Below are 27,214 nucleotides of genomic sequence, written 5' to 3'. Positions count from 1 at the left end.
ATGAGATTCAATAAAAACCTAGCACTATTCAAAACTAATTACACAATAGCTCGACAATAGATCTAGCACTTCATTATGACACTAGGTCTACTAAAAATAGTGTTTAAATAACTTGTCTGATCCATAACATTCAGTCTTTCACGTTTTGGTAGATCTTTTCAAAAAAGGAATGGATGCCACATGATCACAATAAGGAAAGGAAAGTTGATTTGAAATATGATACAAAAAAGACCTAACTATTTTGTCAATTTCCTTTCCAAACTCAGTCTCGAAGAGGCTCAACTTTGTCATTTTTTAAGCTTAAAAGGTGAACAGAATCTGGAAGAAAAAACAACTCATTATGCAACAATATTTAAAATTGTCACATTAATAATAAAACAATGCTTTTTTTGAAAAAAAAAGTCATTTAGAAATGTTAAAATAATATTCATTTATTGTATTTAAGAACAATATTTGTTTTCATTTAAATGGTTATCTAAACCGCCTTTTGATCAGTCACAAAACTTACTATAATCCAGCACCAAGATTTTTTTAAAAATAAAATGCTGAACTTAAAAATTACATGTGAATAGTAGAATAACGCGTTTCAAAATGAAAGTTGAAACATTTGGTAAGATTCAGTAATTTGTTGTGCTTTAAATAAACATAATTACATTTTTACTACAATCAACTTTATTATTTCAATGAACTTTAAACTATATAATGACACTCATTACTCAACTAAAGGAAAGAAAGGCATTTGATGACGATAGGGGTCACCTGCACTAGCAGAGTCAAAGACTCAAAAATTTGCTAAACGGGGAACCACACGAATGATATAATAATGAAAACAGTTGTAATAGGTAGCTATCGAAAGAGCATCTTGAGACAGATTTTTTACTCAAAAATGATTTGCCCTTGCCTCAATTGATTTGCCTCAAAATAAAAGGTCTTAAAGTCGGTCGATATTTAAAGAAAAGGGCCAAATTTAAAAACTTGGTGAGATTTGAAGTTACCCCACAATTTCACTGCCTACGTGCAGCAGGCATCCATCTGCAAAGCATGTGAAAGTTGTTTTTCATTTCTCACAAAGACTTTAAGACCTCATATTTCAATCACAAGGGCAAACAATTTATTCGCCCAACAGCATGTATTACTGTGCTTTTTCGATTGCTGCATATTTAATTTTTTTTTCATTATTACTCTATTGTGTGGTTGAACGACTGGTAACTCTTTGCTTTTTAATGTCACTGGTTAACGGTGTGGAAGAGTATGATATTTGAAAGGAACAATTCAGTTAAAGAAGTATTTGCTCATGAAAGCATTTTTGCATTGGATTTTTCATCCATATTTCTTTCCATCAAAATTATGAAGCTTCCCGAGAACTGTGCACTCAGGGGCGGGTACAAGGTCATGACCCTCCGCCCCCTCTAAAACGTCAGCAATATTATCTGCTCACATTGTGTTCAAACACTTTGAATGAAATGTTGATGATTTGAGCAAACTTTTCAACTCATTATTTTTAAAAGTTAATGTTTGAGAAATAATACTTCTTTTCATCGCTTATAAAATTAATTAGTAACGTTGCTGCCCTTTTTGGTGCCTTATTCTTAGCCAATATGGTGCTTTTTACTGACACACAAGGACCCAAGCAATTTCAGAAATTTTTCATACCCACAACCGTAGGTTCGTTCTTAGGGGAGGAGAGGTGTCATTTTTTCAGCATGACCCCCCTCCCCCCAAAATGAGTCTGTACCTGACCCTGTGTGCAGCAGGAGTATTTTACTAGAAAAAAATATTTGAAGTGAAATGAACTTAACATTGAATTCCAGAAAAGAGAAGTGGCACCAGCAAATGATATCACAGTGATAAACTTCTTTGTTGTTACTACTCTGAACCAGAACGAAGGCTAACGTTTTCTAGCTTTTTTTTTCATACAGCCAGGGCCCGATCAAGACAAACTGGTGCCCAGGTCCTGAGTAAAAATTGGTGCCCCCCTCATGTGAAAATCAGCACAATTTCAAAGTCAATGTTTTATACTAGAAACCTAACTGCAAAAACCTGGGATTTGAATACCAAACACTTGATAGTCACCGTACTAATCATAGTTAAAATTGCTTTACCTTAAGGTGAAAATGAATTAAAAAACATTTTAAAACTGCAAAAATAGCAAAAAAAAAAAAAAAAAAACTAATTCTGACATTAAGCTTTAAAAAGGCTTTTCCTTTAACAAAGGCAAATGTGACGATCACATCATCGAAATCTAATTTTGATGTCACAGAATTTTCAATGGCATAGCTGCCAACATCAAGATAAAAAAAATAGGAGCACTTAAGGGAAAAAATAGGAGCAATGAGGGTTAAAATAGGAGCACCAAATCGTGGCCTGTGCTAAACCTTCCTTCTGTACCGTAAGCTTCTATAAGTTCTAAGCACCATTACAATGCATTTCTGAATTTTCATGTTAGATTTTCAACAAAACTACAACCAAGTATTAGATAAAAATATTTTACATTAAAAAAGCATCATTACGTAGGTACATATTGAAAATTAAAATTAAAAAAAAACATGATTACTGTTTGATTTAATAAAACTGCAACCCTTTTTAAAAATATTCCTTTATACATATCCTACATGTATTGAAAATGCATTGCCTTAAAATGCATAAGAACATATTGAAGATTTAAAAAAAAAAAAAAAACACGATTACTTCTTACACTCGGAAGTACAGCAACTTCATAGTAAAGGTCAAGACTTGGAAATCTTCTAAGTGGCCAGTGGCCACTAGACTCCAAAAACTTAGTGGCCACAACTGTCACCAAGTTTTGAAACACAAACTGGAGGGGAGATGGGGCAGTTTTTACAACTTTCATGAAAAAAATAGATGAATAGGACTTCACACATTTTAAAATATAGTCATTCAATACTTTTTTTGTACATGGAAAATTCAAGTTAAAATAGATTTCTGATTTATTTAAAAAAATAAATAAATAAATGAGAAGTCAGCAGGAACCTTCATTTTAGATGAAATGGTTTCAGCTTATAACAAAGCCTCCGAGGCAATAAGGATCAAATACAGATAAAATTTCTCTTTCAAAAAAATAATTAAAAAAAAAAACCATAACTTTTTGCCATTTGTTATTTTTAATAGTTTGCATTGAGACAAGCAACCAATTCTGTTTTCGGAAACTTAGGCTATTAATCGTCTTGTCTACTTCCATGTTGCAAATGACCAAACATGGCAACAATGCAAAAAATTTAAGTACGTAAGGCAGTTAGATTGACAAATGTGTTTAGATTTTGGTGCAGATTTGAGGCTCTTATCCTTCACTGTGACATCATTGGTACCGATATAGCCACCAGAAAGGAAAAACTTAGACCATTAAGAGATAGACAAGTCATTCTATTCAATTCTTATTGCAAGTTCGGAACTGCAATACGCATCCCCTCTCCCCTCACCACTTGACTGTTTTTCCCAATCTCTTCTTTCTGAACGTTGAAAAACACTAACAGTAACAAAAATATGAGCTTTATGTTGTGTACATTGTTACAAATTTGGCAGGTACATAAAAGTTATTTTTTGTTCCATTCCAATTTGCTCACTTTCTGAATTCTCTGCTTACAACTTGACGCTTCGTGTTGGGGGGAGCATCGCAAGGCTTCAGGAGGATGGAGAAGGAGCGTCTCTAATCATAATTTTTCCAACAGCTCTTTTCTTAGCATGGTTTGTTCTATATTGTCGATAAGTTGGCGAAATATAGTCCAGCTGTCATCATTTTTAGAGTTATATTTGACAAGAAATCATCAAGAACCTCAAGTTTGGCAGCACTTCGAACCCAATTGGATAACTAGATTTACTAGAATATTCAAGTAAATTAACGTTTCTAGATGTTTCTGAAACATTTTATGCGGGTGAAAGCCAAGAACCGAGGTTTTAAATATGGCTCAAATGACTCGAATTAGCTTTTAGTCAGATGCTAAAACCGCTGCGAGGCCTACATGACTTGAGCTGTGCTTTGAATAGCACTAACTTATTCCGAAGTATCTGCCGTTGCGACCAGGTCATTTAAAGATACTTAAGTATCACGATTGTGATAGTTGGGAAAATGAGCAAGTGTAAAGATAATATCTATGAACAAAACTGCTGTGTGTTTATAAGGACCGAGTTTTCTCTTCAAGATTACCTGAAGCCGATGCAAACTCCTAAGAATATGGTAGAAAATAGTTTTTCTAATTGGTTTTACTACTTATTTTTACAAATTAGAAGAGCTAAACATCTTTGACATTTCTGCAGGAAACCCGAGCTTTTTGCAGCTTTTACGGATCGTTCAACTAAATAACGAATGATTCTTCTACTGAAATAAATCTGCTCTCGCTGCCACCCATTAGACCATACTTAAATATTTGGTTTTTAGGTGAAAGCGACTGGCTGCCTTCATTAGCTGTCAGGGATACCAGCTTCTACATCACAAGTTTTTAATCACATTACAAATTACATCCTTTTAATTACTTCAATAAAAGAACGTTTTATTCCTGGAGGGTGAACATTCTTTTAAAAACACTATTTTCATAAACCCACTTCGCGAATTTCAGAAGAATAATATGGTGTAACAAGTCATATGTGCCGCAATGATTTTTACCCTGGCCTCAAAAAGTTCAGGTACAACCAGTTTTTTGCGTCTAATTTGCAAATGAATGAATGTAGAAACAAAAAATTTGGAGGGTATGTGCATTATATAGTTTTTTTTATTGAATGCGTCATAGCAATTTGTATCAGTGTATTGCAAAAACGATTTATAGCAAAAAAAAAGCAATTTTTGCTAAAAAGTCCATTCTTGAAGCTTGATATTTGCATATTTTTTTTCTCACTCATAAAGATATGTTCTTTTCTATGATATCAGATATCGTTTTTACTTCCTTTTACAAAAAAGGAAGTATTGTACTCGCAAAAAAATTTTCACTCAAAAATCGACCTTAATTTCCATTTTACTCACCCCCGTATGAATGTTGAGTTTTTTTTCGACTCGACCATAGGATAAGTGTGTAAGAACGTATAGACATGCGAAATATCCATTTTGACGATTCCCGAGTTTTATTACAGCGAGTTTTCTCGTGACGTCTGTATGTGCGTATGTATGTCGCATAACTCAAGAACGGTATGTCCTAGAAAGTTGAAATTTGGTACGTCGACTCCTAGTGGGGTCTAGTTGTGCACCTCCCCTTTTGGTTGCATTCAGGTGATTCTAAAGGGGTATTTTGCCCCTTTTCGGGGGGAAATCATTGTTAATTTCGATGTTAACTCAAGTGGTGTTATAATTTGGCGGTCACTTGGCGATATATTGCCAGTCTCTTGGTCGCCAACTTGGCGACAAATTTGGCGATTTTTTTTTTTCTTAAATCTATTTTTAATTTGGCCACTGTTGGTGATATTTAGAGAGTAAATTATTGATCACATTAAAATTGCCAGTGATGGGGAAATGACATTAAATTGGAGTAAAAGGAAGTCATGTGATGCACACATCAGCTCGTTTTATAAATGGTTTTTAAGTTCGTTATTATCATTAATGCAAACTATGCATTTTATTCTTACTGCCATTTTTTCATGGTGAGCTTCGAAAAACAGGTTGTACCTTAACTTTTTGAGGCCAAAGTATTCGGTTTTGGCCACTTGCCAATTTTCCACGCGATACGTGGTCGGACTTGCCTCGTCTATCTCTTTCTGGTCCAAAAGAGGGGAGAGGAGAGAGAAAGAGACAGGGACATACTTATAGACGTCACTCACAGCCTCCTGTGCTTGATGGCCTTGGCCACGGCCATCCTCTCGGCGTCCGTGAATCCCAGGATGCTCTGGATGGCCTTGAGGTGCTCCTTGTCCTTCTTGGTGAGGAAGTAGAAGACGGCGTCCTTTAGGAAGCGCAGCGTGTACTCGGCCTGCCGGTCCCCGCCCGCCTCGCGCACCAGCTGCCGCGTGGCGTCCAGCTCGTGCTCGAGCGCCTGCAGCTGCCGGAGCAGGTCCGGCACGGTCGCCCGGCGGGGGGCCCGCCCGGAGAAGTCCAGCGCCTCGTCCTCCTCCTGGCGCGCAGAGGCCTGACCCTTCCTAGAGGGAGAGGGGGGTCATGCGACACGAAGGAACGGGCGAAACTTGCCTTCCGGGACGAAAACTGAAGCCGCTGCGCTCTTGAGCTCGAAGACGAGTCAGTATTCTCCCGATGTATGCGATCTACCGCTCTAGTTACGCAACAGGTGGCGCCACTTACGTAACAATTTCAGTGGCGCCATCTGTTAAGTAACTACAAAATCCGTCAGAAAAAAATTGATACACACTTTCAGGAAACGAAAAGGATTACTCATGTGTTTATTTTACATTTAACTACTTATCACACATGCTGCACAACCTACAGTTTAGCACATGGCAACTTTAAATGTTCAAAATGTTGGCCGCTGGCGGCTAGAAACATAGCGGAATGACGAGTGGGTGCTGAAACAACGAAACACGCAACATTGACAGAAATAGTTGCGGCGACCGCTCGTCGTTCCGTTATGTGTCAACATTTTGAAGATTTAACGTAACCATGAGATGATTGACGGGTTTACAACATGTGTGATAAGTCTTTCAATGTAAAATTAACACATATGTATAGTCATTCAGGGTATCTAGGAGCCAGTTCGGATATAGTATATTTTAAAATCATAAAGAGCAAAAATTTTATTTGATGACATTGCCAGCATCACTAGGACTTCTAGGCTTAAGCCAAATAAATTAAAGGATAGAAAAGAGGCTCAAAATTATCCCAAGTGGCTGAAAGATATCTTGAATGACTAATACTTTTCATTTCTTAAAGTGTGTATACATTTTTCTGACGAACTCTGTGGGAAACTATAGCTGGGGTAAACCTAACCTGGAAGCGTCGTAAGGCTGTGATTAGGATTTGAGTAACCTTCACAATGCTGCCAGGTTAGATTTGCCACGACCATAGATTGGTAGATATAGAACGGTAGATTGAGATACAGTAAAACCTGCGTACAACGATACTGTTGGGACCTAAATAAATAAATAGTTATAGTTATAGACAGCTTGATTATTTATGCTGACATTTTACTGGGATCAAAGAAAATATCGTTACAGACAGGTTTATCGTTATAGACAGCATTGTTATACACAGGTTTCACTAACACCAAAGATGTTGCCCGGAAGTTTTATGGTGATTTTTCGCGTTTAGTGACGTACAGAGCAATTATAAAGGGAGACGATAGAACAGGAAAAAGATGGAAGAGAAAGATGAAACGTGGAAGGGGGGGGGGAGAATCTCAAAATGAATAGGTAGACAAAAAAAAGGGTGAAAGAAAAGGAAAAAGGTGAAACATAGAAGAGGAAAAATGAAGTATGGATAGATGGAACAAAAAGACGGCAAATCGAAGGAAAAGGAACATAGATGAGGAAAAATGTCAAACATTGATAGGTAGGAGAAGAGAGAAGATGAAAAAGAAGTGAAGGGGTGAAACAGAAGAAAGATGGTAGGAAGAATTAAGAGGAAGATGGACTATACTTGTAGAAAGAAAGAGAAGAGAAAGAGTGAAGGATTATAGAGGTAGAAGAAGAGAACGATGTAAAACAGAAGGAAGTGAAAAATGAAACAGAAAAGGGAGGAAAGGAAGGATGATTCGTAGAAGAGAAGATGGGAAAAATGAAATACAGAAAAGGAGGAGGGGATTTAAAGACTTTAGGTTGAAAAGGAAAAAGATGGAAAAATAGAAGAAAGGAAGAGATTAAACATAGAAAGGTCAAGGAATGTTTATGATAGAGAGAAAAAGAGAAAGATGGAGAAGTAGAAAGAAGGTAAAGATGAAACATAGAAAAGAAAACTGTCAAAGATGTTGTTAGAAGAGGTGAAAAATTGGAAAGTAGAATGCAGAGAAAGATGTAAGAAACAAATGCAAAAATTAATAGGTAGAAGATGAGAGAAAATAAAATAAAAGGTATAAGAAAGATGGAACATAGAAGAGGAAAAATGTCTTAAGATGATTGGTATAAGAGAGAAAATGGAAGGAAGTGGGATATGAAACACAGAAGAGGAACCAATGTCGAAGATGAATAAGTTTATAGATGAGGAAAAATGAAGTAAAAAGAAGACGTAAAAGATGACACATAGAAGATGAACAATGTCCAAGATGGCAGGTAAAAGAGGACGAAAGATAAAATTTAAAAAGGCGAACGATGAAACATTAGAAGAGGGGAAATGGCAAAGATCGGTTGGTGGAAGGGATAATATAAAATTAAAAGAAAAAGAGAAAGATGAAACATAAAATAAAAATGTCAAAGATCATAAGTAGAAGAGGAGTTGAAGATGAAATTAAATGAAAAGGTAAACGACAAAGCATAGAAGAGGAAAAATGACAAATATGGATAAGTAGAAGAAAAATTTAAGAAATTGAATGAAGGAAAGATAAAACATAAAAGAAAAAAAATGAAGGATGATTGGTAGAAGAGGAAAACAATGGAAAATAGAGGGAGGGGGGAGGGGAATTCAAAGGCGACAAGTAGAAGAGGAGAAAGATGAAAACTAGAAGAGGAGAAAGATAGAAACTAGAAGAGGAGAAAGATGAAAACTAGAAGAAAGAAAAAGATGAAACATAGAAGTGTCGTTAGAGAATATCAAAGATAATAGGTGGAGGAGTAGAAATGTAGAAAATGGAATGAAAGGGAAGAAAAACCGTAGAAGAGGGAATAAATGTCTAAGATGAATATTTGGAAGTGGGGGGGGGGGAGATAAAAAGATGGAACATAGAAGAGGAAAAATGAGTGTTTGGAAGGAAAAAAGAAAAAGAAGGAAAATAGAAGAGGAAAATTTGAATACTTGGAAGGGGGAAAAGATGGGACAAAAAAGAGGAAAAATGTCTCAGATGATTGTTGGAAGAGGGAAAAATGTCGAAGATGAATAGGTTTGTAGAGTAGAAAAAATGAAATAAAAGGAAAAGGTAAAAGATGAAACGTAGAAGAGGGAAAATGTCAAAGATGAATAGGTAGAAGCAAAGGAAAGTAAGAGAATATCAAAAAGTGAAAGAAATATTTAAACCATACTAGAAAAATGAAATATTGAATGAGAGAAAGATGGAAAGTAGGAGGAAGGGAAAGGTGAAACATAGAAAAGGGGAAAACGTCAAAGACAATGTGTACTAGAGGAGAGATGGCGAGAAGATGAAATAAAAGTAGGGATGAAAGAGAAAAGATGGAAATCGAAGGGGAGAAAAATAGCAAAGACGAAAAGTTGGAAAAGGAGAGAGGGAGAAACAGTGGTGAGAAGTATTTTTCTCCTGGAGTGGTTTAAACAGTTTATAGATGCATGAGTACTAACATATCAAGATTGGCAATTTTAATTATATATTATTAAAATTGATTATGATTTATTATAAAAGTAAATGAAAAGGCAAAAAAATAAGTTCAGAAACTTCCACTTTCATTACTTTTAAATTTCGTTAATTCCCCCCCCCCCCCCTTTTTTTGCTAAAAACAACGAAATTTTGCTTTAAAGCTTTAATTCATTTACTACACCTCTTTTCGATTCTCGAAATGATCTTTATTACTATATTTTATGTCAGATTTTTTACATTAATTTTGTAATGACTTATAAAATTCTCGAACGAACTTGTACAGCCAGCAAATTTTATTGATTTCTGTTTAACAGAATTCCTCCGCTCTTCGCTGAAAGAAAAATGAAAAGCTGTCTTTCCTAATTGACCACTTTTGTATTCGAAAAATTGTTATAGCAAAATTTTAGTCAATATTTTTTTCGTTAAATTTGCAACCAGCGTTAATAAATAAGAAGTTAACTTGTTAACCTATCACCAGATGGCAGCACGAAAGACAACTTTTCGACGCAGAAAAAGACTACAAATAACGTCTCGTGTAAATCAGGGCTTTTCTCCTGGCCTCTGGAAGAGAAAACGAAATGAAAAGAAGTAAAGACAAAATACGGAAGTGGAGAAAGAAAACTGAAAGATAAAAAGAAGTATGAAAGACAGAAGAAAAAAAGTGAAAGAAAAAAACACATGGAAACACTGGGAAACAAGTGATGTTACATAAAACAAAAAAAGATAGAAAATCTGGTGTGTGTTATGTGCCCGAAATCCACATCATGTAACTCGTGAGAAAATAGAAATTCATAAAATAAGACAAAATTGTGGGAATAAAAGATGCCTACAGAGCACGAAATAAATAATTTATAGTAGTAGATTACGTAGGAAACTAATTTTATTGCAATCTTTAGCACTTTGATAGGACTATCGTCAAACATTTTTGAAAACACTTGGGCTAAAATCTTTGTTTTAGGACTGATGCCGCCTAAATCTGGTAAACCTGTTACCCCCCAAATCAAATTATGTGCATGAACCCTTACTAAACATCCTTGTTCGTTTCAGCCAAGGTTTAAAGGGAATGTTCAGATGATTTGTGGTTATCTGTCCAGAAAATAAAAGTCATCATAAAAAATAAGGTCTTTAAATTTGCGGTTTTTACCAATAAAGCTGCACGAGAACAGGGTGTCGAACATTTCAAAGAAATTTTGACACGAAATTGCAGAATGTGCTTTCAGAATTCGATTTTGCCACAGAGCCACATGCGTATCGTGCGAATCTTCTTTTAGAGGTATGCGGCAAGTTTAAAGCGCCCTTTGTGGGGCAAGTCATTAATTTTTGAGAAACTTAATGAAAAAAAAAAAACTTTAAGTAGGTTTACTTGGTCATCTAGACAGATTTTTCAGTCGAACAACTTTTTTTATAAATTTCTTTCGCAGGGGGTAGTGCCCCCATTTGACCACACCATCCCCTAGGAAAAAAAACGTGTTTATGCACGCAAAAATGAACTAAATATTTTAGAACAATATGATAAAGTACCTCAGGGAAAATGAAGAAAAATGGTTTACTTTTATTGCTAATTAAAAATTTCAAATCCGAAAGAAAATCATATTTTTGAGTTCAACCAGAAATTGAGAGAACAGAAAAAGATACTTTTATACTAATACCATCTAATGTTGTTCATTGAAGTTGAAAGGACTCGAGAGTGATTTTGATTCCAAAATTTCGGAAAAAAGAGGAAAAATAATTTAATAAATGGGTGGTTTCGAAACACAACCACCGCCCTTCAAAGGGTTAAAGCGATCAGATTCATAAATGTTTTCTTAGAACACACTTTTGGGAATGTGCTAAGGTGAGTTTATGTCTCCTACATATCGGTTTCTGATGCAAAAATATCGAATTCACGAATTCTACTTCATCGTATCTGATAAGAAGGAAATCAACTGGTACACTTTACGATGCATTTCAGGGGGAAAGACTAATTCAATCAAATAATTCCATTCAAATATGAATCTGGGGAAAAAAACATACACATCCGTAAACTTTTACGGAACTGAAAAAAAAAAAAAAAAAAAAAGAAATGTGCGCTTTATTAGCGATAAGTTTACTTAGGGTTCAAGTATAAGGTGAATTTACAGCGCAAAAATGTTATAAATTTCGTGCAATTAAGTAATAGTACTATGTTGAAAAAATATTGGATTTTCTGCATATTTCTTGTTGGGAACGTTACAAATAATCATAAGCAGAAACGCATAGCGGCCAGCGAGTTTTCAGTTTTCCAAAAAGCAAGTTTCACTTTCCTTGTTTAAATAATACAAAACTAAACAAAAATGAATAACACACATGCAGACAAACATTAAGTAATAAACACATTCAGTGACAGACTAACTTAAGTTTTGTGACCTCAGTTTTTAAAAATATATGAGTTTTCAAAATTGCTTGTAAATTCTGTCCGATAAAAAAAAAATTCTGATTAAAAAAAATTCTATCCTATTTTTATTCCATTTCAAGGTTGGTTTATATATATATATATATATATATATATATATATATATATATATATATATATATATATATATATATATATATATATATATATAAAATTGACTGGAACTGTGAGCTATATAATAAATATTCCTACGCAGAAAATTCATTTCATGATACTTCCATATGTTTGATAAAAACCATTTGCCAAGCTGAGTGTCGTGCACAAAAATATTTCAGATAATTTGCAGAAATAACCATCAGATCAGTATTGCAAAAAGTTTAGTCTTGAAATTTTAGGCGTACCGGAACGTTATGTTGCGAAGAAGAAGAAAATGGTGCAATTTTCACTACATTTAACCACATTTTATTTTCAATATGATTTCCACCGTTGCTTATGTCTTCGTGACAGCGATTAGAAAATCCCATTTTTGAGCTCTTTGGACTCGAAGGACTCAAGCATTAGCGCTGTTTTCACACCGTCATCATTTTTTAGTTTATAAATGCCAACATTTTTTTTTCCTCAAAGATAGAAATAAGCGAATCGGAAGAGTGCAAGGTCTTAAGAATATAATGGGTGCGAAAGAATTTTCTAAGCCCAGCTCCGCGGTTTTCGGCGAGTCCCTAACCATTAGAGTGTTCTACCATTGCCCTGATGCTGTATGAGTTGCTTTCCTCTTATCGTACTCGCCAGACCTTGCACCCTCCGATTATCAACTGTTCCATTTTGCAAATGTCAACCTTAGAATAGAATGCCACTTCTCTGGGGACGTATGTCGAAGATTATTCTTAATTTCTAGATCCTCTAAAACGGATAAATAAAAGTTATGTGATTATCTACTTTGTAACTGCTAACTTATAAATACATATAAAGATTATATTAAGGTTCTACGTGACGTTCTTTTCACAAGATATTGAAACAGGTAGTAGTATTGAAAGAAAAAAGGGGGTACAGGGGACAGTTATCGAAGGCTGATCCATTCTATCATGTTAATAAAGGAACTAATACGGAAAATTGAATCTGTCGTTTTAATGGATCAAATCGTCAAAAACAGAACAAAATCCAGCTTTATTGAACTAGCCGCTTTATTGAACCAAAATTGTTTAGAACAAACGAGATTTATATAGACGGCGGCCACTAATGAATGTTAGTCTGCCACTATTAGAATGATTCAACATAGAAACAGTTATCATGAAATAAGCAAAAAGCAAAATAATACTACATTAATAAACCAAAGAAACTACAAAAGGCGTGCAATGTAAATGAAAAATTAGCTATCCAGTAACTTCATCCATGCAATACTCAACGATGGGGGTGCTCTGATTTATGAGTAGGTCACATTAAATATCAAAAATTTAAAGAGCAATAAAATTACCAGACAGTATTTCTACCTTTTTTATTTCTAATGATGTCAAATCGTATTCATACACTTTTTTTTTTAATCTCACAGCTGATTAAATCACAGTTACAATCACAAGTAGAACATTTTCATTCAGTTGTTGATAGAAATTGGAAGATCCATTTTATTCTGATATAATTCTTTTTAAGCCTCACACATGTCTTCTAGAAAAGAATCTAATTGCTTTGAATACTAGCTGATTTTGGAAACTGCGATGTGCAATGATAACAATTAATTAAGCTCGAAAAAAACGCAAACAAATCAAACCAATCATCCAGGAACCTCGATTCTACGAATTGGAGTCAACAACTTTTAGGTTCAAGGGTGGAGCCAGCTAAAGTGAGCCAGCCCCTGGTTGTGGGGTGGGTCATCATCGGGAGGGGGGGGGGGATTAATCCATAGTTACGCCACCGCAGCTTGGCAATAAGTTTTTGCTATGATGGCGTCCTACCAATATGCCAGTTTTTTGTAAACAAGATTTTGTAGCTGTCTTTTATGAATGGAATAAAATGAAATTAAAATTCTGCGAAAGCATTCTTTGTCAAACTGTTAGCAGAAACAGAAAACACAAACCATAAAGTTACAAAAAAAAAAAGATCAACACTTCTGTAAATCGAGGTTCCTTTGAACGGGAGAAACAATTGATAATCTGGCAAACAATTTCTTCGCATTACGGATATGCAAAACAGTATACGGATATTAAATAGACTATCTACTGGAATCACATGTTATGACTAGCGTTTCAAAAATCACAACTTCGCCTTTACGAAAAACCATATTCAAGGATGAACTGAAACACTTAAAGCTCTAAAAGTAAAGGGTTGAAATTTCCCATCAAGATATGTTCCATTGTTCTATAAATATTATTACACAATGTATTGGTGGTTTATAAAGTCTAGCCATAGGAAACATACACTTTGAGTCACCTATAAAAGGATGTCATTTTGTAGTTGCAAAAATTATCACATTGCTTAGGATCCGACTTGACTAGAAATTCGTCACCAAAGGCAGAAAACATTATTTATCTACTAAATTAATAGGAAAGAAAAGAAACAAGATTTCTTCCTAGCAAACTGGATCGACTTAAATTCAAAAAAAGTTATTTTCTTTTCACCGGAGCTTACATTCAGAAACATTTGGCACTTGTTCATTCCTGCTCCATTAAGCAAGTTCTAGAATCAAGATTGACTTTCTTTTGAAATAAAGTAAATTTAGGCTACATTAACGAAAACATACATTTGTAATTCCGCCAAATGAGGCGATAAATTTTAATCTTAACTAGGACATACCAATGATGATTTCTTCATTTTGTATCTAATATACTTTCTGTCGTCTCCAGGCATCGTATCGATTTGCAAGGAGACGGAGACGGTAGAAGACAAACATATCTCATGCTAGACCTAAAGAACCAAACTCTGAACTAAGAGCTACCAGGGAAAGCGGCAAATGCTCTGGCACTTCTTTTCTGTCACAACCGATTAGTCGAAGCTGAAAGGTCTTTGTCACTTGTCTAAACACTCTGGGTCACTTGACAAATTGAGAGGGATTCGCGGCTGCCCCTTCCATATCATAAAGGTCTGCGGTGACGACAGCAGTTATTGACAAATTTTCAACATGTGGATAGCTTGACGATTTTGCGTGTCATCCTTGCACAGGGGATCACGCCAACCTTTTCTGTATCGTTTCACTTTTGAGTATATGAACAGTTGGAGTGGGTACTCCCTTACTTTCTGGCTAATCCTAGGCATCACGCTAAAAGATAGGGAGATATTGGATAAAAATAAAGGCAGTCAGGCTCTCTAAAATTGTGAACTCGGCAGCCTTGGTCTTTCTAAGCTTGCAAGCTAAGAAATAAGGTGTGAGGAGATAAAGGCAGTCAAAAGCTTAAAACGCCATGATAAATTAAGTTTGACACAGAAAAGGACCATTTTTTAGATGAAACCAATGGCGTTAAGAAAGATACTTTTATAACGCACATTTATTTTCACCTTTTCTGTTGCGGCCTGTGTGAAACAGTTGTCACTTGTAAGTGGCCAGATGAGGGGAAAAAACAATTCAGTACGCTTGCCTAAGAGGGGGTTGTAAAACAGGTAAAACCTCCGTACAAGAAACTCAGCATTAGATGCAGAGGAAGTAATTGGTGATTCTGAGTTGGCAGATATGGATCTAGAATTTGAAAATGCTCACTGTAACGGAAGATACGTTATGTGCCCCCTACACAGAGCAATGCCAAATGCCTTTCAGCTCCTATATTGTTGTGTGTGCTTTTTACCAGTCTAAACCTCCCAGAAGTGTACACGTTCTTAAGAAAATTGCATTTAATAAAAAAGAACCTAAGACAGTGATTCCCAAACAGTGCTTCTCAGAGCAGTGAAGTCTTCACGAGTAGCCATTTTCCTTTATAAATAGTTAGAAACATGTCAATTATGAAACTTTTTCAATATTTCGCAGCTTTCTTCAGTGCTAATTAGTGCTGTACAATACAGGTGTTCTGTTTATGTTTGTCTGTTAGTTATAATTAACTTAAGGAAGGACGCCGTATGGGAAAATCAGTTCCAAAAAAGAGCAAACACAAAAAAGTTTGGGAACCACTGACTGTTGGTATGTTGCAGCCCTAACGCGAAGCGGGAGCTAAGAACGTTTTTGCATGTCAGTTGTGGGGCCTGAATTCGATCCAGTTGGCCAGGGAGGGCGACAGGTATTCCCCGAGGTGGGGACTGAGGTGCTTGAGCGCGATTCCCGCCACCGAGACGCAGACGCACGCCCTGAGCGCATTCTTCCACCTGTACATCTTGAGGTACATCTGGCTGTGGTACTCCTCCTGGCTCTCCATGTCCCTCTGCACCTCGCTCAGCTGGGTCTCGATGTGCTCGATCTTGTCCTGGGCACGCTCGAACAGAGGACGCAGCTCCAGGTACCTGGGGAGGACAGACACAATGACGATATTTCAAGAAAATCGTCATTCCAGTACGAGACAGACATGCCATTTTCAGGTAGGGGGCAGATAGTTGCCCTCTCGCTTTTGAAAAATGTTGAAAAACACACATCACAATAATAAACAAAATATACGGATACGAGAGGACCCGACAAACGTTGTTCTGTTCAAACTTTGTAAATTGAAAAGTTAAAAAATTTCAATAAACCACCAAGTGTTTGAACCGTTTTGTTGAAAAAAGTAAGCAATAAAGATTTTTTTTTTAAATACTAAGCACTTATTATAATGCACTCAAAAGCATAAAATACCTTTTTTGGGTCAGAAAGGACAGTTTATGTATTCCTGTAGTTTTCAATTATTCCAAGAAAAAGACTCCACAAACTAAGAAAAGCGAGGCTCAAGTCATATAGAGAATGTTTTATCATTATCTAGCTTTCAATCATAAATTTGAGTGTTGAAGCATGCATATTTTTCTTAATGGGAAAGTTTGGCTTGAAATCTAGTTGTTAGTAACTAGTGTCCGGTCGTTCCAATTTCGGTGGATGTTCCGAAGCGTTTGGTGCATACCGAACACTTCTGGTTATACGCGGTTACTTGAGCAGACGACCACGTGCAAATATTCTTTTAGAACTTTGATTCAAGCGCCTGACGTTTAACTGGCGGAAGACACCATATGATCTGAATCACTCAGCCTGAAAACCTGGTTGCTCTGGGCTCGACAGTTCTATCGACGAAATTATTGAGACGACTTCTGGTTCCAGGTACTCGACTGGCTCTGTTCTAAAACATTTTAGGTAAGTGGTTAGAGACAAAGAGGATTAAACAGTAGGCTTATTGGAAACGTGGCCATGAGAGTTTGGAAATTAAAAAGTGGGCAGATGAACTACATCATTGCTCCAAATAGATGCAGCAATGAATTAACAAGGAAATTGAGACTGTAATTGCGACAATGAATGAAACTATATATAGGCATTCAATCATTGTCTTGGTGCAATAAACAAACAAACATGATTGCGTTTTGAAACACGGCTGCAAGTTGGGAGACCAGTTCAAGATTCCAGTTGAAAATATCTTAAGTGTACCCCATCCTCTACAGCATATGCGTTTGGTGAAAATAAAATGTCTATATTAAAAATACTTTGCTAAAAAAAACTATTGACAGTTCGTAGGAGTATTCTACTGGACAGCTTCGTTCATTCTGCACTTGGCTGAAGATGGCTCAGGCTTTGAGATGCGGAAAAATGTAACAATTTTCGAGCAACCCTAAAATGAATCCGCAGGCAACATGATTAATTGACCTAGGCGAAAGTTTCTATTTTATTTTCATTCCACCTTTCGTCTTCCAATATTTTTCAAAGACGGCTTTCCGTCACGTAAACGGAAAACATGTACCCCTGTTTTGAAATGTTTGGAGGTAGGTACTCACCTGGTGTTGGCATCGGTGAGTTTTTGTAGCAGATCATCCACTCTCTCCGTGAATCTCTCCTTCAGGTCCTGGTAATGTTCGTGGTGCTGCGCCTTGAGGTTCTCGAGTTCCAGCTTGTAGGCGCCGAAGAACCTATCCAGCTCAGGCGATAGTCTAGGTGAGCCCGTGTCACCCTGCGACCCACATTCTGTCGAGGGCCTCCTGTCAGAGGAGGCCCTCTCAGAATCGTCTGGGATGGGGGAGGTGCAGACCGCCTTCTCCGCGGTCATCGTCTGCAGCTCTCCGAACTCGGAACTGTCCCTCGGACTGATGGACACGATGCCGCTGTCGTCGTTGCTAGGGGAGGTTTGGTCCCCGCCGTCGTGGCTCTCGAAGCTAATCTCCGAGGCCGAGTTCTTGGCGATGATGCTGTCCAAGGGGTCGCTCTCTTGCGACGAGTTCATCAGGTTGTGCTTCCCATCCTGTATCTGGGAGGAAAGCAAACACCAACATTACGAAAAATAAATATAACAATACACATACATTCAATGTGCTTTACAGTGAGTATTGTCTAACTTGTTGTCTGCTTTGTAAAGCATTTTCCCGCGCCTGCCTGCTCTGTTTTAAGAGCTTTAACTTATTTTTAAGTTTCAGCAAAAATGAAGGAGATAAAACGCTGACACTTTCCACGAATTACGTAGTGGAAAGTGAGTTAAACCCCTAGCTAAATGCAAAAATAAAAAAAGACTCCTTTCTTTTATTATATAAGACAGCTAAAAGCAAAGGGACGTAAGTAAAATTTCTACAAAATAAATGTGATAGCTATGGTTTTTGCATTAGGTTTATTGAAATTTGTTATAATCATTCGTTGAGAAAAAAAAAAAAAAAACTTTTATTGCTACTGCCATTTCTTATTATGACTAGAAAAATCGCCTGTCATGGTATGACGGTGAAAATTGATTCATCACTTGAACGAAGACATTGGCTGTTTGGTGATATTTTGAAAGTTGAAATTTTAACCCAATTCCAGTGGATGAACCCTAAACTCCAGTAGATAGCGCTCATAGTTGACCACTTTTTCGTTTCTTCATTCTCCGAAACTGAGTCTTGCCAGTGAAACAATTAAGATACCGGATCCAGTTCAGTCATGACAAAATAAAGCATTTCCTTGCATGTCAAACATTACCAAAAAATATTATCAAATGCCGTGGCACGAGTTTCATTGTTGGTGACGTCAGGAGCGTTACTCGATCAGTGAACTTGCTTTTATATATATGTGGATGAACTTTGAAAGACATGTCGTGCCTTAACTTTTGGTGGCCAGTGTATTGATGCATCGAAAAGCACCCTTCAACTCTGCTGTTTCGATCGATACCTATTGAGATTTTATTATTAATAGTGACCATCATAAACTCCCCCTCAGTACCACTTAAGGCGACTAGTTCTTTAAGGTTTTAGCATTTTACACCCACAGAAGGGATCACTCCTTACCTGTGTGATCGCGTCTTGCAGCGTCCGCACCTCTGCCTTGAGCCTCTCGACCTCGAGCTCTTTCTCTTCGCAGCGTCGTACCTGCCGGGCAAGCGCCGACTTGAGCTGCCGGATCTCTCGCTCTCGCCGCTGCGTCGGCGTCAGGTATTCCTCCGGCCGGGCTAGATGCCGCTCGCAGTGCAAGATGTACCGCTTGCCGTAGTGGCACCGGGACACGGGCCGGGACGCCGCGGAAGCCTCCGTCGTCGCCTGAACGAGGGAGAAAGGAGAAACGTTAATATCCAACACCCGAAATTCGGAGGCAAATATATATTTAAAAAAAATATGATTTATTAATTAGTAAGATTGAAAACCATCAAAAAAAAGAGAAAAATTATTTGAATTTTGACATTTTGAATTCAAATTATGCTTTTCGCAACCACGATTGTATGTATGTGTGTGTATGTATGCGTGTAGGCATGTGTGTGTACGCGTGTGTGTATGCATGTGTGTGTATCACGAGTGTGTGTGTGTATGTATGCATATATGTGCATGTATATGTGTGTAGGCGTGTGTGTATGTATGTGTGTAGGCGTGTGTGTTTGTGTCTGTATGCAGGCATGAGTGTGTTGGTATGTGTATGTGTGTGTGTTAAAGTGTATGTATATATGCGTACGTGTGTAGGTGTGTATGTATGAGTGTGCATTCAGGATATGGACGCAACCTGGAAACAGTTATCGCTAGAGCAGCAGCGTCGGGACGGGTCGGTCGACGGTGGCGGGGGGAAGGCGCAGAGGGAGGCGGGGGGAAAACAAAATCATAGGAACGCCAAAAACAGTCAAGTGAGAACAATAAGCAATCGTGATTGCTCAAAAAAATTATCTTAATTTGAATTTTTGGCGGTGGTGTGTGTGTGTGTGTGTATGTAGGCATATGTATTTGTGTCTGTGCGCAGGCATGAGTGTGTGTATGTGTGTGTAGGCGTGTGTGTGTATAGTATATGGACGCAACCTAGAGACGGTTCTCGCAAGAGGAGTAGCATCATCACAATCAAATGAGAACAATAAGCAATCGTGATTGCTCAAAAAGAAAAGAAAAAAAAAAAAAAAAAGAAAAGGAAAGAAACTTACAAGATGCAAAAGGATTGAAATCTCATTCGAAAAAGACGCATATAATGTTGGCGTTTGAATGCTTCCAAAACGTAAATTATTTCATTAGTTAATAAATATAACATAAAAATAAAACATGAATTAAGCTAATATTCGGTAAAATGCGCAAAAAATAACTTCCCACGGTCCAATGTATTTACAAGATGCAATAAAATTGAAATCTCAAACACTGGATGATATAACTCGCGACGTACGTGTTCAATGTTAGCATGTTCACAAAAAATATAGTAAATAATTAATTGTTAAAATAAAAAACTAAAAAAATAAATCTTCGGTAACATAAGTTGGAACAACTTCCCACTGCCCAAAATATTAAAATACATACCAGATGCAAAAGGATTGAAATCTCTAACGCGGGAAGCAATTTTTCGCGACCTTCATGCCATGTTTGCAAAAAGTAAGCGATTGATCAATTATCAAAATAAAAGCGATGAACGAGGTACACGATGTGAATTGAAGTTGTTGAGAAGATAACATCTAGGGCAATTAAAAACGAAACTATAAGATCAGGAGGGGGGATACATAATAAAACGGGTGAAAGAAATAATCAAAGGAAAGAAAAAGAAAAGCCCACTCTTGAAAAGTAAGGGTTGAGAGGAAATAAAGGAGTTTTTCTTAAAAAATGGGGGAAAGGGGAACGCTGCGACCTCTGCATACGACAAACGAGATATGGTTTCCCACTAGTAGTTTAAACTGGAAAGAGCAATTTCAAAATAAAAATTTTTTACCTGTGAGGCATAGCTCATGAAGCTACCAAAGCTCTTGACCGAGCTGCCGTCGTCGTCGAGTGAGAAGGGGACGGATCCGGCCGCAGAGCCCAGGTCTCCGTCGAGGGAGGGCAGGCGCCGCCCCTGCTCCCAGGGCGGCAAGTCTCCGCCGCCCGAAGACTTGGGCCGGGGCGCCGCGTCCGAAGTGGAGCGGCTGAGGCGTGGGATGCGGCATCGGCGCCGCGGGAGGGTCGAGGAAGGGGTGCGCAATTCGTCGGGTTCAGTCATCACCAACTCTGCAAAGAGAGACAAGAAATTACTTAGAAACGCTTCGCTAACAGAAATGTTAAATTGCGAATTTTACTTCCCCCCCCCCTCCCTCGTCGATGAGGGCCGCAAATCATTTTAAGATAAATCCCACGGGAAAGAACACATCAAGTTGAAATATATTTAATTATCAGTAATAAAATTTAAATCTATTCAATTTTTTTCTAGATAATATGAAAAACACGAAAAGAAGGTAATAAAACTATACTATGTCCTGAAACTACATCTATAGTGCAACCACGTTTTTTCTTGTCTGTGTATCCTACATCCGCTATATAAGTAATAAGACTTGTAGTGATCTTAATGTATCTCATAATTGCGACTTCGATTTCATCTCCTCTTTACCATAGGCGTATCATCTGCTTTAAATTTCCTAATTACTAACTGCGAGTCGCATAAAAGATTTAGATTTGTATTTGAAATTTGATTTTAAAAAGTTCTGCATTTCTCGGAAGTTACCAGCAAATCTCATCACATGCAGAAATATCTGCTTTTTCGATTGGTACCTGCTTGCGAATGCGCGAGCTTTCCTCAGAGAATTATAAGTAGTAGTTGAGATATAGACACCTTAGCGACAAGGCATACACGAAAATGGCATAAATATGTGTATACTAGTTGTACTCACACGGCGAGGGTCGCGCTAAGAATTTAAAGAATTTCCCTTGAATACATGAAAATTATATTACACACACCATTGGAAAAAAAACAGTAAAAGTTCTTTTGCAATTTAAGATATTTCTCAAAAGAAATAAAAAGTATGAAATTACATTAACAGTTGCCCCCCCCCCCCTAAAATGTCAAATAATCCACCAAAATCATTGTTTATCGCCTATCTCGCCAAGCGACCAAGCTACCGGAAAACAGTCGATTGGCGAGCGAAGCGAACTCCAATCATCAGTTAGCGATTCGATCTTTTTAACTAAAACGTTTAAACGAAAACCCCGCTTTCTCTCCCCTTTCCTTCCAAGAAAAAGAACGCAATCAAAAAAAATACATTTATCTAGAACAAACGGAAAATCCTGTCCTACGTGGAAAAAAAATAATAACTTAAATACACAACGCAATTTACACAAAATGATCATTCAACTCCACCTAGAAAAAAAAAATTAACTCAAATATGCAACGCAATTTATACAAAATGATCATTCAACTCCACCTAGAAAGAAAGTGTTTTAAAATAAAATCCGTATTGCAAATGCAAAAGGAAAATCCTGCTCCCTTGTAGAAAAAAGAATTTAACTCGAACACGCAACCGTGGCGTAGCTACAATGTTTGCCGCTCGGGGCGGTTCCTCCTTTTGCCGCCCTTCGTTGTGAAATAGCAAATACATTAAACTGTTAAAGGGGTTTAAAATATAACTAGAAATTTAATTAAAGAAAAAAACGACGTAATTAAATTCTATATACTTGCAAAAGAAAAAAAAAAGAGGGGATAAGAGCCTACACTTGGAGAAAATTGCTAAATTTACGCAAAAAATCGCAATTTCAGGCAATTTTTAATACGGTTAGAGGAAAGGCGAGGCCATCGTGAAGTCAGTCGGTTTCCCTCTTTCTACCGGGCCTGCTTCAAGCGAGCAAATTCCTGGGATGAGTCATCCAAGTGATCCCATGGTCCCCAACCCTACGCCCAGCGGCTATCGACAGAACGGCGTTTGCTTACAAAGAGCATTTAGTTCGAGTCGAGTTTGCTGTCCGTTACAGACATGCAGACTTGGATGAGAATTAGAAAATTCAAAATTCTAACAGGAGATAATGCCTTAAAAATTGAGTAAGTAATATTTTTCTTTTTATAGTATTATTTAATTTATTTATTCTATATTTCGTAAAAAACGTGTGAGGGTATCTGCCTGTTAATAAAAGAGCAATTTAAGTTTAGTCTGAATCACAAAAAAGTGACTACATTTACATGTACTAAAAATCGTTCAGAATTCTGATTATTATCATTTGTTAATCAAATTAATGTTGTGATTTAGTTAATTTTCGTTGACAGAAAAGAAAGTTAACAATAAAAATTGACAGTTCTAAAGGTTTGAAAATGTAAGATTTAGGTCATTTTTAAAGATGAGTCTAATTGAATTTATTTCAACTAATTTTATGCGGAAAGATTTTAAAAAAGGTACCTGTGTGACACGATGTGTAAATAGTATACATTAAAGCACAAGTATGTTTAAATAGACCTTTTCAGTTTCAATAGTTTTAAAGTACTGTGCTGAATGTACGAAATCGATAGGGGGTGATTTTGAAATATATTCATAAAAATAAAGTCCTAATAGATATCAAATATTTTAAACTGATCAAAATGCGTTTTCTAATTTTTCTGAGTTTACTATGAAATATGAACATATACAATGGTTATATATTTATTAAATATATAATCATAATAAGCCAACAGGTTTACACAGCATAATTTTTCAAACAATGTACTGTGTATCGCAAATAATTTCATCCAAGTGTTTGCTATTAAAAACTTAAAAGTACTTTAAAGACAAAAATACGAATTTCATTCTTAACAACTTTCAAGTATCATAGTGACTGTCTCAAGTGTCATATTAAGGATTTGAATTGGTTAATTAGAAACCTCATGTGATTACATTTCTAATTTCTCATGAATTTTTTTTTTTTCCATAAAATAGTTAAAGAGGCAGTTATATCTCAGATTTCATATGAAACTTGGCTGGAATTCACATAAACAACCATTATTGCAATTAATAAATGTGTTGGGGAATTATGTTCAAACTCCTCTGAACTTACATTTTTACGATCATTGTTATTGTTTTTTAATATTCAAATTTTTGAAAACTTGAGAACACAAACCCTTAGTTTGTAGCTTATGGGTACATTAGTAACTTTTGTGCTTATTAGTTTTGTCACATCGTTAGTAACAGATTATCACTGAATTTGTTCAATTTTAAAGCTGTTTTATGCTATTTTTTATGTTTGTAAATAAAGTGTGTACTCTCGAAATGTGTTATGTCTTATTTGAAAAAAAAAAATTTCTCACTGAATTTTACTCTATTCTTGAACGTTCTGGTTGAAATTTTCAGATTATTTCGACCAAATAAGATTAACATAATCATAAGCAAAAAGACGAAATTTTGTAAAATCAGGATCTTACTTCTAAAATGTTAATAAATTTTAAAAGGTCTGAGAATTTTCGAAGTTGGTCATTTTAAACACCAAATTTAAAGTGATCAACTACCAAAAGATTTATTTTCAGATTATTGTACCTCACAAATTTCAAAAATGTAATGAATAATCTGTTTTCTTTATTTAAGTTTTGACGGCAGTAATCTGAACTTACAGCATTTTTGTCGCACTCAATTAAAATTTAAAAGAATAATTACAATTCAAAACATAAAAAGTACATATGTTAAATACTTAAATGTATGATAATCAAAAATACCATTGCACTATTTATATTGCTTTCTGATCTTTTTTCAATGAAATATGTATGAGAACTATTGTTTGCTGTGTATATGTCAAAATCAACTGAAGATACTGAAGTTTTAAGACTTTCGTGCTCCATATCGAATTGTAAGTTTGAAGAGAAGGGATGAAGCGCTTAAAAGTATGGGATCACGTGGATTGCGCAATTAAATCTTGAAGCAGGCCCGGTAGAAAGAGGGAAACCGACTGACTTCACGATGGCCCCGGGAAAGGGCAGGTTGGTTTTGCACCTCACTTACTGGAGTACTGGAGGGAGCAAGTCCAATCATTGGCTTAGGAAACGCTGAGGCAAAGATCCCAAGTCACGTGGTTCAACTACGACGAATGAGAGACACGTTTTACATGAAACGAAACCTGATTTCTTCCAACACTTTACTTTGAAATCACTTGACTTGAGATACTTGCTTCAAGATTAGAAAGCTTCACTCTCTCCACCTTTCATTCCTTCTTAATGGTCATCACCATCGAAAGTCTTCATGGATTTTCGAAGGTAGCTCCTCTCTCCTCCCGAAGAAGCTCCCGAAATAAAACTTCGTCTACACTAGGAGCAATGTAGTCACACTATGATAAGAAAAGGCCTGGCCTGGAGGGAACTTCTTTCGTCTCACAGTAATCCTTGATTGCGAAAGCTTTAATTTGACTAATTCAACAAATCATTTTTTTTAATTATTCATTTATTAATTACTTTATTTGTTGTAAATAACACAAATTACGAACAAGAGAATTTTTAAACATAATTCAATGAATGACTTCTACGCGAGTGGGATAAAATGGAATGACTTCACTTACAAGATTCTAAAATTATCTTTTTCAAACAGGGACCGTGCCAAATCCAGTAAATGGCAATATCAATTAATTAATGACACGAAATACTTCAACCACTTAAATGAATAGCTTTACCTCAACTTCGATAGTTACGTTAGCAGAAAAGGTCACTACAACGACTACAAGGCAAGTTCATTCACGAAACGTGACGCGTTAAACATATTTAAACAAGAATCATTTGGTCACAGTCTCTGCTACGGGAGAAAAACTCACCATAATTCCAGAAGGGCATCTTCGGGGGCGTTGACAGCCCCGGTCGAGGGCGCCGCCCTTCTGACGTGCGGTTGGAAAGATAGAACTCTAATTGCATTACATGCCAATACACCTTTACTTAATCCACTTAAAGCAAAACTTCTACGATTTTGAAGTTCATTCAATCTCTCATTGGACATTCTGTTTTGCAATGCTTTTTAAAACTCACAAATATTTGCACGGTGTATACAATTAAAGCCATAGCATTAGAGATGCACTGAATATTCTGGTAGTATTCGGTATACTGCATATTCGGCAGACAAACCGAATATTCGGTTCGGCCGAATACTTTACTATTTGGCAACCAAACAGTTAACAAGCTCAAACATTCGACAATTGGTAAACTAACTATTGGTAATTATTAACTCATTTAAGTAGAGACGTACCGAGTACTCGGTAACTACTCGGTTACTCGGCCACATTTTGATCAGATACTCAGCCAATACCGAGTAGTTGTAAAAAATTAAATATTGTTCAAGACAGATTTTACAATTAAAAAAAAGTGCAAGCATATAATATACTCCAATTATTCACAATTTCTATATTCATAAAGTAAGACTCATAACAAAAACCCTTTTAATCATATCCTAATGTATTCCTAATCACTTGAAAACTTACGTCAGATTGCGAATTTTTAAAATCATGGTTTTGCAAATTTAAATTTTTGGCATAATGATAACAATACAGAGAAGTAAAATTAAGGCATTTTTAAGAGTAAAAAAAAGGTTGTGGCTTTGGCTAAAGAAATACTTCGGGAAAAAAGGAAAAAGATGCTATCAAAATATTTTAATAATCAAAATTATTGTATTTTAAACTATGATGCAAAAAAACTAATCTCTCGACATTTTCTGGGGACAGTTTACTTCTTCGATTGCTATAAAATGTGAGCTTATGGATTTACATCGGTCAAAAGTCAGATTTTTTTGTCAGATGTCTTTACATTCATTAGCTCACATTTTATACATTGAAAAAGACGTTCCTTGTAATGCGGAAATATGTGTCTGCAGTGTTCCTGCACATTTGTGCTTTTAACGATGTTTTATTTGCTTTTGAAATTATTTTTGTTTTGAAATTATTTTTGTTATTTGAAAAACAGTTTCAGACGATCTATGGTGATGTTAAGGGAGGAAGAAACTCAGAGATCATCTCCGATTGTTTTTGAAATTTTAAACTCCAAGCACGCAATTGTAAATTATTTCTAATTGTGACAGGTAACGGGGGTTTTCGTAAAAATTGAGTACACCGGCATTTTCTTGAAATTAAACTCCGAAAACGTAATTTAAGCCAACCTTTGATGAAAGGGGGGAGGGGAGTTGAAGGGGCTCGCGCACAGAAATGTTTCGTAATTGAAGCACTAAAAGAGAGATTTAAGACGTTTTTCGATGATGTTGGCGAGAGAGAGAGGGGCATTCTCTCGAAAAAATTTCGATATGTAGAAAACGCAGTTTTAGAAGATTTTTGGTAA

General features: G+C 36.3%; 1 protein-coding gene and 1 non-coding gene across 2 annotated transcripts; both read right to left on the bottom strand.

Annotated features, from left to right (window-relative positions):
• On the bottom strand, nt 1–25,807 carry LOC129233240 (protein quick-to-court-like). Its single transcript, XM_054867294.1, has 7 exons — nt 25,711–25,807; nt 20,921–21,195; nt 19,045–19,293; nt 17,575–18,041; nt 15,997–16,131; nt 5,761–6,075; nt 1–318 (listed from the first exon to the last, which is right to left on the bottom strand). Exons 1-7 carry the CDS (start codon nt 25,805–25,807, stop codon nt 288–290), a joined length of 1,569 nt encoding a protein of 522 aa, XP_054723269.1. The 3' UTR covers nt 1–287.
• Nucleotides 14,824–14,934, bottom strand: LOC129233243 (U6 spliceosomal RNA). Its single transcript, XR_008581441.1, has one exon. It is a non-coding gene; the product is annotated as a U6 spliceosomal RNA (small nuclear RNA).
• Nucleotides 25,808–27,214: the final 1,407 nt, after the last annotated feature.

This window comes from Uloborus diversus, unplaced genomic scaffold (assembly GCF_026930045.1).
Source record: "Uloborus diversus isolate 005 unplaced genomic scaffold, Udiv.v.3.1 scaffold_278, whole genome shotgun sequence".
NCBI lineage: Eukaryota > Metazoa > Arthropoda > Arachnida > Araneae > Uloboridae > Uloborus > Uloborus diversus.
Note: the sequence above shows the minus strand (reverse complement) of the source record. Positions and strands in the feature narration are given on the sequence as shown.